The sequence below is a fragment of the Saccopteryx leptura genome, chromosome 11 (genome assembly GCF_036850995.1).
Source record: "Saccopteryx leptura isolate mSacLep1 chromosome 11, mSacLep1_pri_phased_curated, whole genome shotgun sequence".
NCBI lineage: Eukaryota > Metazoa > Chordata > Mammalia > Chiroptera > Emballonuridae > Saccopteryx > Saccopteryx leptura.
This window is the reverse complement of record NC_089513.1, coordinates 62,636,758-62,649,194: the sequence shown is the minus strand read 5'-3', so window position 1 is coordinate 62,649,194 and position 12,437 is coordinate 62,636,758. Positions and strand designations below refer to the sequence as shown.

At 46.7% G+C, this 12,437-nt stretch overlaps 1 protein-coding gene across 5 annotated transcripts in view; it reads left to right on the top strand.

Annotated features, from left to right (window-relative positions):
• Positions 1-12,437, top strand: part of PODXL2 (podocalyxin like 2) — a 43,886-nt gene that overhangs the window by 15,514 nt on the left and 15,935 nt on the right. For all 5 annotated transcript variants that reach the window (XM_066353164.1, XM_066353163.1, XM_066353161.1 and 2 more), the window contains exon 3: positions 11,602-12,380. In XM_066353164.1, the coding sequence (XP_066209261.1) occupies positions 11,602-12,380 (779 nt within the window). The remainder of the gene's footprint in view (positions 1-11,601; positions 12,381-12,437) is intronic.

Genomic DNA, 12,437 nt, shown 5'->3' with positions numbered 1-12,437 from the left:
GAGGGGAGGTTTCCCTGTTTGCTTATCGGCCACCATGAGAAGAAGTTTTCACCTGCCCTTGCAAGAAGCTAACAAACAGGAATGGCCCAAAGCTTTTTGGCTCTACAGTCCCCCTATCATCTGCCTGAATCCAGTGTGAACCTGCCTGGCCTTGGCCGCCGACATTACATCTGGTGTAGTAGGCAGGATTCGGATCATATCGGTATGGACCCACTAACACCCTTGAAGGGTGGGATAGAGGAGTGCCATTCTTGAGCATGTGGTTCCCTGTGGCTCTCCTGTTGGGGCCATGGGCTGGGTGTGTTTTACAGCCCGGTGAGCAGAAACGGACAGCTCTGTGTGAGAGGCTGCGTGCCAGCAGCAGCAGGAGCTGAAGGAGTTGATGAAGAAGCAGCTGCACATTCAGGAGTCCAGTAGGAGCTAGAGGCCGAGCGCTGACAGCGGCAGGAGCTGGAACAGTCGAGAGAAGGAATGCGGCTTTGAGAGATCCAGTTTGCATTAGAAGCCGAACGCTGGCATCGACAGTTGTTAAAGAAACAGCTGCAGGTTCAGGGGCTCCAGTTTCAGCTTCAGGCTGAGAGCCAGCAGCTGCAAGAGCCGAAGTGGCGCTGAAGGAGTGCCGACGGAGTGACTGAGTCAGTGGTAGCAGTCGTTCCCAGCTAGGAGGAGGTTTGGGCTGGAACTGCCATCGGCAGACTCGGCCTGGCCAGTGGTCACCCAGGAGGGAAAAACCCAGCTGCCAGAAGAGCCTCTGGGTCAGGCACAACCCCTCTGGAAGTAGTAGAGCACACAGAGGTGTGGTCCGGCCCTACACCCAGAGCTGATGGAGTTGGGGGCGAGTTCAGGCAGAAACCCACTAGGTCTCGGCAGCTTGGTTGCTGCAGTTGTGAGACGTAGAGGTGATGGTATCATGCTCTCCAGAGCAGAGAGAAAGAAATTAGCTGCCATTACCACTCACTCTCCTGGAGGAGGTGAGCCTCCAGTTTACTCCCTGGGCAACCAGCACTGGGCCACCTGAGGTAGAAGTGTATTATCCCTTGAGTGCCCAGGAAGATACTGTGAAGGGCACCTTTGTAATTGTTGTCATTTTTGGTATAGCTTGTGCTGTTGCTGTAGTCTCTGTTTATGTAATGTACCTCACTCCTTGCACAGGGATTATTACAGAAGATATTCGTCTTGTAGAGCAGTGGTCCCCAACCCCCGGGCCGCGGACTGGTACCAGGCCGCGGGCCATTTGGTACCGGTCCACAGAGAAAGAATAAATAATTTACATTATTTCCGTTTTATTTATATTATATTTAAGTATGAACGATGTTTTATTTTTAAAAAATGACCAGATTCCCTCTGTTACATACGTCTGACTCACTCTTGATACTTGTCTCGGTCACGTGATACATTTATCCGTCCCACCCTAAAGGCCGGTCCGTGAAAATATTTTCTGACATTAAACCGGCCCATGGCCCAAAAAAGGTTGGGGACCACTGCTGTAGAGTGTGAGGCGAGCAGCCCGAAAGGGGTGGAATGTTGGGAAAACAGTCATGTTCGGCTTGCTCGCTTGCACTTTGCATGATTAGTGCGTGAGCACATGGCAGAGCCACGTGTGTGTAGCCTACATAAGGCTGTGGGTGCTTTCCCTCAGGGCAGATTGCTTGCCCACCACGCCAAGGGGCAATTTCCCTGTTCACTCACTCACCCTCAAGAGAAGAGGTTTTCCCCTGCCTGTTGGCTTGCTCGCTGTGGCGAGACTATTAAACAGAAACGGCCTAAAGCTTTCTGGCTCCGCAGTTCTTCCATAGTCTGCCTGAGTCCAGTGTGAACCTGCTTGGCTTCAGCCACCAGCATTGCACCAGCATCTCTGTTTTATACAGATCGACTCTGAATTTTGTGAGTGGTTTTATATTAGCACTTGGTTGGATAACTGTCATGAATGTTGTACTCAAGGGACAATTTTTAGTGATTTAACATTAAAGGGATATTCAAAATGATTTTTGAAGGCCACTGGCCCTGATGTCCGTTTTAATTCCATGTTTTAAACAGGGGAATAAGTTCCATGTTTTAAACAGGGGAATGTTTAAGCTGATACTGAAGGTCATCCATGACATATAGCTTTCCTGGAAGGAAGAAATAAAGTCCAGTGTCTCCTGCATATACTGGGGAATAAGATTTACAAAGCTGTGATGAAACAGAAGAGGAAGAAAACGCAACAGGATCTATTTAGGGAACAAAAGGCAGCACTATAGTGAGATAAAAAGAAAAACAACAACAACCAAGACCTGGAGAATCCATGCTGTCCGGAGATCTGGAGCTTCATCATAGTGACCGCTACTGGCCTCCGAGCCGTTACCCTGGGAGAGGGCAGTTTCAGTGCTGTGATAAATGATGTCACCCTCGGCAAGAACCTTCCTTTACATTTTACATTAGTCAGCCTCTAGTTAGTGAATCTTGTTTATTTTCAGCCATTCATTCAGCAAAATATTTGTTGTGTAACTACTCTGTTGATTTTGTATAACCACTGTGAAAACTGTCACGAATCAAGAGTTTTCACAAGAGAAGAGACATATTAACAGGAAGAATTTCAAATAAGGAACAATTACTATTGTTGGTTGTTTAACCCCAGGAAAAGAAGGCTAATAAGGTCAACTAAGACAATATATAGGTTTTTTGTTTGTTTTTTTCCCTGAAGGAGATGCTTCCCAGGTGTTCCTCACTTAAGTTGTAAATGAACAGTTTTTTTTTTTGTTTTTTTTTGTTTGTTTGTTTTTCATTTTTCTGAAGCTGGAAACAGGGAGAGACAGTCAGACAGACTCCCGCATGCGCCCGACCGGGATCCACCTGGCACGCCTACCAGGGGCGACGCTCTGCCCACCAGGGGGCGATGCTCTGCCCATCCTGGGCGTCGCCATGTTGAGACCAGAGCCACTCTAGCACCTGGGGCAGAGGCCACAGAGCCATCCCCAGTGCCCGGGCCATCTTTGCTCCAATGGAGCCTCGGCTGCGGGAGAGGAAGAGAGAGACAGAGAGGAAAGTGCAGCAGAGGGGTGGAGAAGCAAATGGGCGCTTCTCCTGTGTGCCCTGGCCGGGAATCGAACCCGGGTCCTCCGCACGCTAGGCCGACGCTCTACCGCTGAGCCAACCAGCCAGGGCTAAATGAACAGTTTTTAAGGAAATTAGAGAGAGGGGAAAGCCAGTAACACAGCAATGCCTCTAAGGAGGCCAACCCGTGTTCTTGAAGAGGATTGCCAACCCACCTCTTCTATAATATATAGATCGGCTAGGATCCTAGGCTCCTCAGCTACACCTACCTGCTGGGGGCCGGATTCTGTGGGAAGCTTAAAGGAGTGCAAGACATGTAGTGTAATGCAGAGAGTGCCTTGGGGAGAAAGAGAGTACCTTCCATGGGACAGGTGTGTTGCATTCATTATATCTTTTCATCTAGCCCCGTGTCCCAGAGGGGTGGCTGTCCCCAGGGAGCCCAGAGGCCGGGCATCCGGAGTTCCAGTTCCTACCTGCAGAACTCAGAAGCTTGACTTTGGCTCTCTTATGTCATCCGGACAGATGATCAAAACCCAGGTCTAAAGAGATTGTGCCAGAGTTGCAGATGTTAACTGCTGTCAGCTTGCTCTTTGGGTCTGAAGCCCAGTTTGAGTGCAGGCCTATCTAGGAGCTGTCTAGAAAGACTGGTTTTGACTGCACTGGGCCTGAGTTTGACAGCTTAATAGCATGCTCATTTAACTTCAAAGCTTAGAGAAAGTATCGTCTACTCTCCTAACATTTGTTTCCTCATCTGTAAGAGGAGGGCAGTGGGCCCTTGGATCCCTCAGAGCTCCTATCTGTTATGAGATACTCGGTGTCTGGGATGGGGGTCTAGATTCCCCCAGGACACTAGGGAATACGTAGTTTCCAATGATGGCTACCAGAGGACTGCAGCTTCACACAGCTGTTGCCTGGTGTGTCACAGAAGGATGCTCATGAGCTGGGGGGGGGGGGGGGGGAGGAGCATGTAGGGCAAGGTCCTGGCTGTCCTCTGGTATCTCTTGGACAGTGAGAGGACTGAACTAGCTTCTTCTGAGTCCCCTTGCATCTTAACCACTTCTTGACCTTCCACACTCTGAGGCCAAGCCGGAACCTCACTGTGGAGAGCCTGAGTTGTGTCTGAACCCTCATGGGAACAGGCTCTGACTGGCTTTCTCACTGTCTTGAACCTGTCTCTTGGGTATCTCTGCTTGCCCACACTTGTGTTCAGGTGTGGAGCGTGTGTGGAGTGCTCTGTGGCTATGTCTTTGTCCCAGGCAGGATTTGGCCCTATTGTCCCACCTCCAGAAGCCTGCAGTAGATGGAACAGGAAGGGTACTAAACAGGACAGGTTCTCCTTGTGTGGAGTCGGAACTCTCTGTGGCCGTGTCACTGGGTCCCAGGGATTTACAGCTCTCACTGCATGAGGACAGTGGAAGGCTGGCAGGTGGCCTCCCCTTAACCTGGACAGGAGACCCATTCTTCCTTCCTTCTCCTCACCCCTGTTGGTGCCCACCTCTCCTCTCCCTTTATTTTCTCTCCTTATCTCCAGCTCTCTCCTTTTCCTGATAAAATTCACATCTTTTTTTTCTCTTTTTCTGTTGCCAATTTATTCCTTTTTCCCCTCCAAAATGACTGCTAAGACTTCCTCTCCTTTCTCAGTGTTGCCAGTCCCTGGAAGCCTGGTCTCCTTGCCTTGAGCACCTGAGAAAAGCCCTCTTCCCTGTCCACCAGGGTTGTTCTCTGTCTCATGACAACTGCGGTCCTTCCCCTGGAGCGTAGTGCTCTGAGCTCTTAGTCCAGGATGGCTGCCCTGTCCCTGCCTCTTTTACTTGTCCTGGTGGTTCCAGCACATTCTCTAGCCAGTCGTTAAAATGACGTCTTTTCAATCTCTCTGTCCCTGCCCCCATTCCCTCCCTCTTTCTCCTTTCCTTTTTCCCCTTTTTTTCTCCCTCCCATCTCCTATTTTTAAAAAGTATGTATTTGTTTGTTTGTTTGTTTATTTAGTGAGTGAGAGACAGCCATCCAGACTGACAGACAGGAAGGGAGAGAGATGAGAAGCATCAACTCATGGTTGCGTCACTTTTTAGTTGTTCGTTGGTTGCTTGTCATATGTGGCTTGACCAGGGGGCTCTAGCCAAACCAGAGACCCCTAACTCAAGCCAGTGACCTTTGGGCTCAAGCCAGCAACTGTGGGATCATCTCGAAGATCCCATACTCAAGCCAGTGATCCCACGCTCAAGCTGGTGAGCGAGCGCATGCTCAAGATAGCAACCTCAGGGTTTGAAACCTGGGTCCTCCACGTCCCAGGTCAATGCTCTACTGCCCCACCACCAGTCAGGCTCCCCTCTCTTATTTTAAAAAATTTTCAAATTTACAGAAAACTTGTAAGAATAATTTCTATATACTCTTCACTCAGATTCCCCTATTGTTAACATGGCTTTCTTATTCTGTATATGTGTATATAGACATAGGAGATGGAATTTGTTTCTAAACCATTTGACAGTAAGTTGCAGACATGATACTCCTTTGCCCATAAATACTTCAGTATGCATTTCTTAAGAGCAAAGACGTTGTCTTACAAGATCACAATACAATGATCACAAATCAAGAAGCTGACATGAACACGATACTGTTACAGTCGTCCTCCGCCATACTGCGGTTCACTTTTTGCAGTTTCACTGTATTGCGGACTTTTAAATTGTATATATCTAATTTTGTATTGTGGATTTTTTGCAATATCACGGGATTTTGTGTTACACGTGTATTTATATATTTATTATTTTAATTTTTTTGCAGTGAAATAAGCATTTTCTAGCCTAGAAATTGAAAACAATATAAAAATATTAATTAAAACATATTAAAAGAATATTAAATTGAAATAAAGCCTTAAAATACATATAAATAGTAAAATATAAGGTCACTACTTCATGGAATTTCGCCTATTGCGGGGGGTTCTGGAACTAACCCCCCATGGTAGATGAAGGACCACTGTATATAATTATAAACTTTATTCATACTTTGCCAGTTTTCCCAGTAGTGTCCTTTAAAGCAAATGCAAAAAGATATTTTTTAATAGTCCACTATCCAGACTCATGTACTGCATTTAATTGTTGTGTCTCTTTTGTCTCTCTCTCTCTCTTTTTTTAAATTTTTCTTAACTAAGAAATAGGGAGGCAGAGAGACAGATTCCTGCATGCACCCCAAACAGGATCCACCTGGCAAGCCCAGTACTGGGGATGCTCTGCCCATCTGGAGCTGTTCCTCTGTTGCTTGGCAACCAAGCTATTTTAGCACCTGAAACAAGGCCATGGAACCATCCTCAGTGCCCTGGGGCAACTTGCTCCAACTGAGCCATGACTGCCAGAGGGGAAGAGAAAGGGAGAGGGATGGAGAAGCAGATGGTCGCTTCTCCTGTGTGCCCTGACTGGAAATCGAACCCAAGACTTCCACATGGCTGGCCGATGCTCTGCCACTGAACCAACCAGCTAGGGGTGTCTTGCTTTCTTTTTAAGAAATGTTTTTCCATTGATTTGAGACAGGAGGATGGGAGAAAGAAAGAAGCATCAACTCGTTGTTCTACTTAGTTGTACCATTTAGTTGTGCCCTCATTGATGGCTTCTTTTTTTTTTTTTTAATGTGCCTTGACTGCGGGCCTTCAGCAGACCGAGTAACCCCTTGCTTTAGCCAGTGACATTGGGCTCAAGCTGGTGAGCTTTTGCTCAAACCAGATGAGCCCTCGCTCAAGCTGGCGACCTCGGGTCTCGAACCTGGGTCCTCCACATCCCAGTTCGATGCTCTATCCACTGCGCCACCGCCAGGTCAGGCATTTCTTGCTCTTTCCTCGATTCTCTTTGACTTATCACTCAAGTGCTTCTCCTGCTTCTCATCCTTGGAGTAGATTTCCAGAATAATGCTGTTTTTTCTATTATGATTTTACATTATGAAAACTTTTTCAATAAAAAAATCCTTGTGGCTTGACCTGTGGTGGCACAGTGGATAAAGTGTCGACCTGGAAATGCTGAGGTCGCCGGTTCGAAACCCTGGGCTTGCCTGGTCAAGGCACATATGGGAGTTGATGTTTCCAGCTCCTCCCCCCTTCTCCCTCTCTCTCTGTCTCTCTCGCCTCTCTGTCTCTCTCTCTCCCTCTCTCTCTCCTCTCTAAAAATGAATAAATAAATAAATAAATTTTTTAAAATAAAAAATAAATAAAAAAAAGTCCTTGTGCTCTGTTGGTGGGAATGCATATTGGCTCAAAAAAATTAAAATGGAACTGCTTTATGACCCAGCAATGCCACTTCTGGGAATATATCCAGAGAAACTCGAAACACCAATTCAAAAGAATATATGTACCCTTATGTCCATTGCAGTGTTATTTACAATAGCCCAAGTGCCCACCAGTAGGTGAGTGAATAAAAAAGCTGTGGTACACTTACACAATGGAATACCACTCAACCGTAGAAAAGAAGGAAATCTTACCTTTTGCGACAGCATGGATGGACCTGAAGATGATTATGCTGTGAAATAAGCCAGCCAGAGAAAGACAAATACCATATGATCTCACTTATATGTGGAATCTAATAAACACAATAAACTGACAAAATAGAAAAAGACTCATCAATGTGGAGAACAGACTGACGGGTGTCAAAGGGGATGGTTGTTGGGGATTTGGGTGGAAAAGGTGAAAGGATTAAGCCAAGAAGAGAAACGTAGACAGACAACAGTGTGGGGCTGGCAGACGGGTAGAAGAGGATGGATGGTGATGGAGACTTGGGGTGGGGAACACACAGTACAGTGTACAGATGATGTATTATAGAACTGCACACCTGAAACCTGTATCATTTTATTAGCCAGTGTCACCCCAGTAAATTCAATAAAATATTTTAAAATTCCTTTAATGATAACAGGAGGAAGAATAACCAAAATTAGTCAAGTATTTGCTCTGTACTGTGGACCTGCCCAGGTTTTATTTCACTGTATCCTGACCACAGCCCTGTGTGCTAGATCCTGTTATTACTTTACATATAAGGAAAAGAAGACATATAACTAACACACAGTGTGAAGTCACGTATTCAGGGCCACACGGTCAGTAAGATGTGTCACTGAGATCACACAGTGAAAGGAAAAGGAATCATGTTGGATGCTGAGAGGTGGTAAAAAAAAAAAAAAAAAAAAAAAAGGCCCTGGCCGGTTGGCTCAGCGGTAGAGCGTCAGCCTGGCGTGCAGAGGACCCGGGTTTGATTCTCGGCCAGGGCACATAGGAGAAGCGCCGATTTGCTTCTCCACCCCCTCCTTCCTCTCTGTCTCTCTCTTCCCCTCCCGCAGCCAAGTCTCCATTGGAGCAAAGATGGCCCGGGCGCTGGGGATGGCTCCTTGGCCTCTGCCCCAGGCGCTAGAGTGGCTCTGGTCACGGCAGAGCGACGCCCCCTGGTGGGCAGAGCATCGCCCCCTGGTGGGCAGAGCGTTGCCCCTGGTGGGCGTGCCGGGTGGATCCCGGTCAGGCGCATGTGGGAGTCTGTCTGACTGTCTCTCCCTGTTTCCAGCTTCAGAAAAATACAAAAAAAAAAAAAAAAAAAAAAAAGGAAAAATCCTACTGATTCCAAGTGCCTGCAAGCAAGTGGTTTATCAAGTCACTGAAATGAGTCCTGGAAAGAGTGAAGGAAGATGGTGAGGGGTATAGATATGGGAGCCTTTAGCATAGAGCAATAGATAAATTGGAATCAGCAAATTCTGTGAGAAGTATAGGAGTGATGGGTCAAAGCTCACTATTTGGGAGTGATCACATTTAGGGATGCCCAAGACAGGAAAGGAGCTCATGCCAGATAGTGATGGAGAAGTCTGCATTGTGCTTGGAGGCTTTCTTCCCTCCATGAAAGGGCAGTTCCTGTGTGTAGGAGGCGGAAGACAGAAATCAAGACTTCAACAAGCACTCATTCACCACTGTCCTTTTCACTCTGGGTCAGGCACTATGTTGGCTGCTGGGCATATGGAGATGAAGGACACCACCTTGCTTGTACGAGTTTGTAATCTAGTGAGGCCCATTTTATTCTTATGTCGTTTATCAAAACCATCTCCAAAACTTAGGACATTGGTGCTAGAAAGAACCTTAGAAATCACACATACCAGAATCCCTATTCTTCGTATGAAAAACTGAAGCCCAGAGAATTGCTTAGACATGTTTAAAATTGAAACTAATTGAAGTGACTAAACCTTCTACTCCCAGATCATGTTAGCAGCAGCAGGACTACTATTTATATGTCATCTTAGAGGAGGTTGTAAACAGGGAATTCCACTGAGAACCAGGTTCTCTCTGGAGCTGTGGAGACTCGAATTTTGGGAAGTCAGCACCAAATTGAGTAGAAGGAGATTTGATCAGCTTGACCTCTTGGGACTCCCCCACACCCCACCCCAGTGAGATTATGCTCGTCATCCTGCCACATTTGAGACTTTCTCTAATCTATTGGCTCATTGGAGCGCTTCTGAGGATCTCCAGTGCATGTCGCCTCCAGACTTCACCGCTCATCAGAGTGGCATGCCTACTCTCCCAGTCAGCCAGGGGGCTGACTTTTTCCTGTCAGCCAGCCACATTTTGTCAGTTCCACCTCAGGGCCATGTCCTGCATTCATTCTACTCTTATCATTTCCAATATCACCACCTTCATTTCTCTCTCCTGAACCATTGCATCAAGCCCCTAACTCTTTTTTCTGCTTTTATTCATTCCCTCCATCTAATTCTTGCACATTGTGGTCATATTAATTTTCTAGTAATGGAATCTCATGACTATATTTGTTTTCTTTCCCAAGCACACATCTGACATTCTGTTCTATAGTATTCCTGCCAAGTGGTCATTTAAGCCCATTTCAATTTTAAACAAATCTGTGTTTTATGAAGTTCTTACTTATATTGAAATCAAATATTTTTATTTCTCCTTATTGTTTTATGGGTGTAATTTCCTTTTGAATATCTCTGAAGATGTTACAAAGAAAGTTTTCTAAGTTCTCTTTTGTTTACTAGATTAACTCTTCTCTCGGTCAGTTACTTTGCTTTCTCACCCTCATGCTTTTTTATGAACCCAACTTTTCTCAAATATCCTATGAACCTTGGTTGTTGCTTTTTTATATCTATAAACATGGTAGTAGATTGCTCAGTATTAGAGTCTAGTCCTCAGCAGTTCTGTGGTCACTGTTCTAGCAGCAAGCCTCTCCCATGAACGTCAGGACTGGCTGATATATGTGGGGAGTAGGTGAGCTTCCTACATAGTGTGTGTATGGGATAGAACAATGGAAGATCTTAAGTTGCTAAGTCTATATTACTAAAAAAAAAAAGTCACATTTCACAAAAGTGGGGTAGTTAGAATATCCCAATTCACTTAAATATTATAGTGGGCATTCAGTTATCACTGAGATCATTCAGCTCCTAAAAATCATACTTTTTCTTACAGAAAATCAATTTTTTGTTTTGTAATGATCCTTGTTCTAATTTTAATAATTGCTGTCTAGGCCTGCCGCACAGCTTCCACCCTGAGATTTATGACATTCCTCTCATTGTTTTGATTTCCTATGTCTTTTTTTTTTGGAGGGGGGAGTTTTTGTTTGTTTGTTTGTTTGTTTGTTTTTCTGTGGCAGAGACGGGGAGAATCAGAGAGAAGGACAGATAGGGACAGACAGGCAGGAAGGGAGAGAGATGAGAAGCATCAGTTCTTCATTGTGGCACCTTAGTTGTTCATTGATTGATTTCTCATATGTGCCTTGACCAGGGGGGCTACAGCAGACCGAGTGACCCCTTGCTCGAACCAGCGACCTTGGGCTCAAGCTGGTGAGCCTTGCTCAAACCAGATGAGCCTGCGCTCAAGCTGGCGACCTCAGGGTCTCGAACCTGGGTCCTCCGCATCCCAGTCCAACACTCTCTTCACTGCGCCACTGCCTGGTCAGGCTCTAAAAAGTATTTTAAAATTGTCTTTTCCTGGTAGCTCGGTTGGTTAGAGCATTGTCCAGTATACCAAGGTTGTGGGTTCGATCCCCGGTCAGGGCACATACAAGAATCAACCAATGAATACTAATCAATCTCTCTCTCTCTCTCTCTCTCTCTCTCTCTCTAAAAATCAATTAATAAAATTTAAAAACAAAACAAAAGAACCCTGTCTTTGGTATTTATTATTTTGAAACAAAATTAGACCTCATAAAGGGAACCTTTTCTAATCGGGTCTTCTGGGTGAAATCCCCAGATGAGGATACACAGGCGGATTATAAAAACAATAGGGAAGGTATTTATCAAGCTGTTAACAAGGACTATCTCTGAGGAGTGTAATCATACAAACTTTCTACCTTACACGTTTCTGTATTCAATGAATTTTTGTGGCAGAGTTATGTCATTGTTATTCTCATGAAGGAAATGAGGACCAGCCATTCTTTTATTTGCCCCGCAGTCTGTCCCCTTCCGCATTCGTATTTCCCATTCTCTTCCAACACTGCCACTAGTGCGACCTCCCTGCGGTTCTCACGGCTGTTTTGTATCATCTGCTGAGCAATTACTGAGCAAGTCAGTTTGAAAAATGAAACGAGTGAATGAATTTTCCGTCTCTGTCCGTAGATTATGGTTTCCCAGACTTGACTGAGAAGGCAGGCCCCATAGAAGACACCAGCCAGGGTCAAGAGGCATCGAACCTCTCCCCTCCCTTGCCTAAGATGAACCTGGTGGAGCCACCTTGGCATATGGCTCCTGGAGAGGAGGAAGAGGAGGAGGAGGAGGAGAAGGAGGAGGAAGAGGTAGAGAAGGAAGAAGAAGAGGAGGAGGAGGAGGAGGAGGAGGAACTGCTGCCTGTGAGCAGAGCTCAAGAAGAAGCCCAAACTCAGGTCCATGACTTTTCTCCTAACAGCAGCAGCCAGACACCCCTGGCCCCCAGACACAGGCATGAAGATTCAGGGGATCAGGCCTCCTTGGGTGTGGAGGTAGGGAGCAGCCTGAAGCCAAGCCTGTCACCACCCTCATTCACCCCGAGTACAGTGACCCTGGGGGGTCAGGACGTTGCCAGCCAGGTGGCAGAGGGCACAGCTGCAGGGCCTGAGGTCGCATTTGAGACTCCTCAGGAGGCAAGTGAGGAGGCTACCGTGGGAATAGCTGTGTTGGCTGGTGAGCAAGGGGAGGTGCTGTCCTCGGCCTCATTCCCTCCAGCAGAAGCCCCCAGTGGGGCTGAGACCTTAGATGAAGACCCCCTTTATCCTGGAGCCTCAGCTGCTTTCCCTCTGGCCCCCCAAGACATGGAGCTGACACCTCCCTCTGCTACGTTGAGAGAACAAGGCCACAGCCAGCAGCCCCAGGAAAGGCAGGCTGCCGAAGCTCAATCCAGAATCCCCTGGGACTCTGCTCAGGTAATGTGCAGGTGCACGCAGGCCGTTGGCCACCCTGGGGCTGCGTGCTGGTGGGGG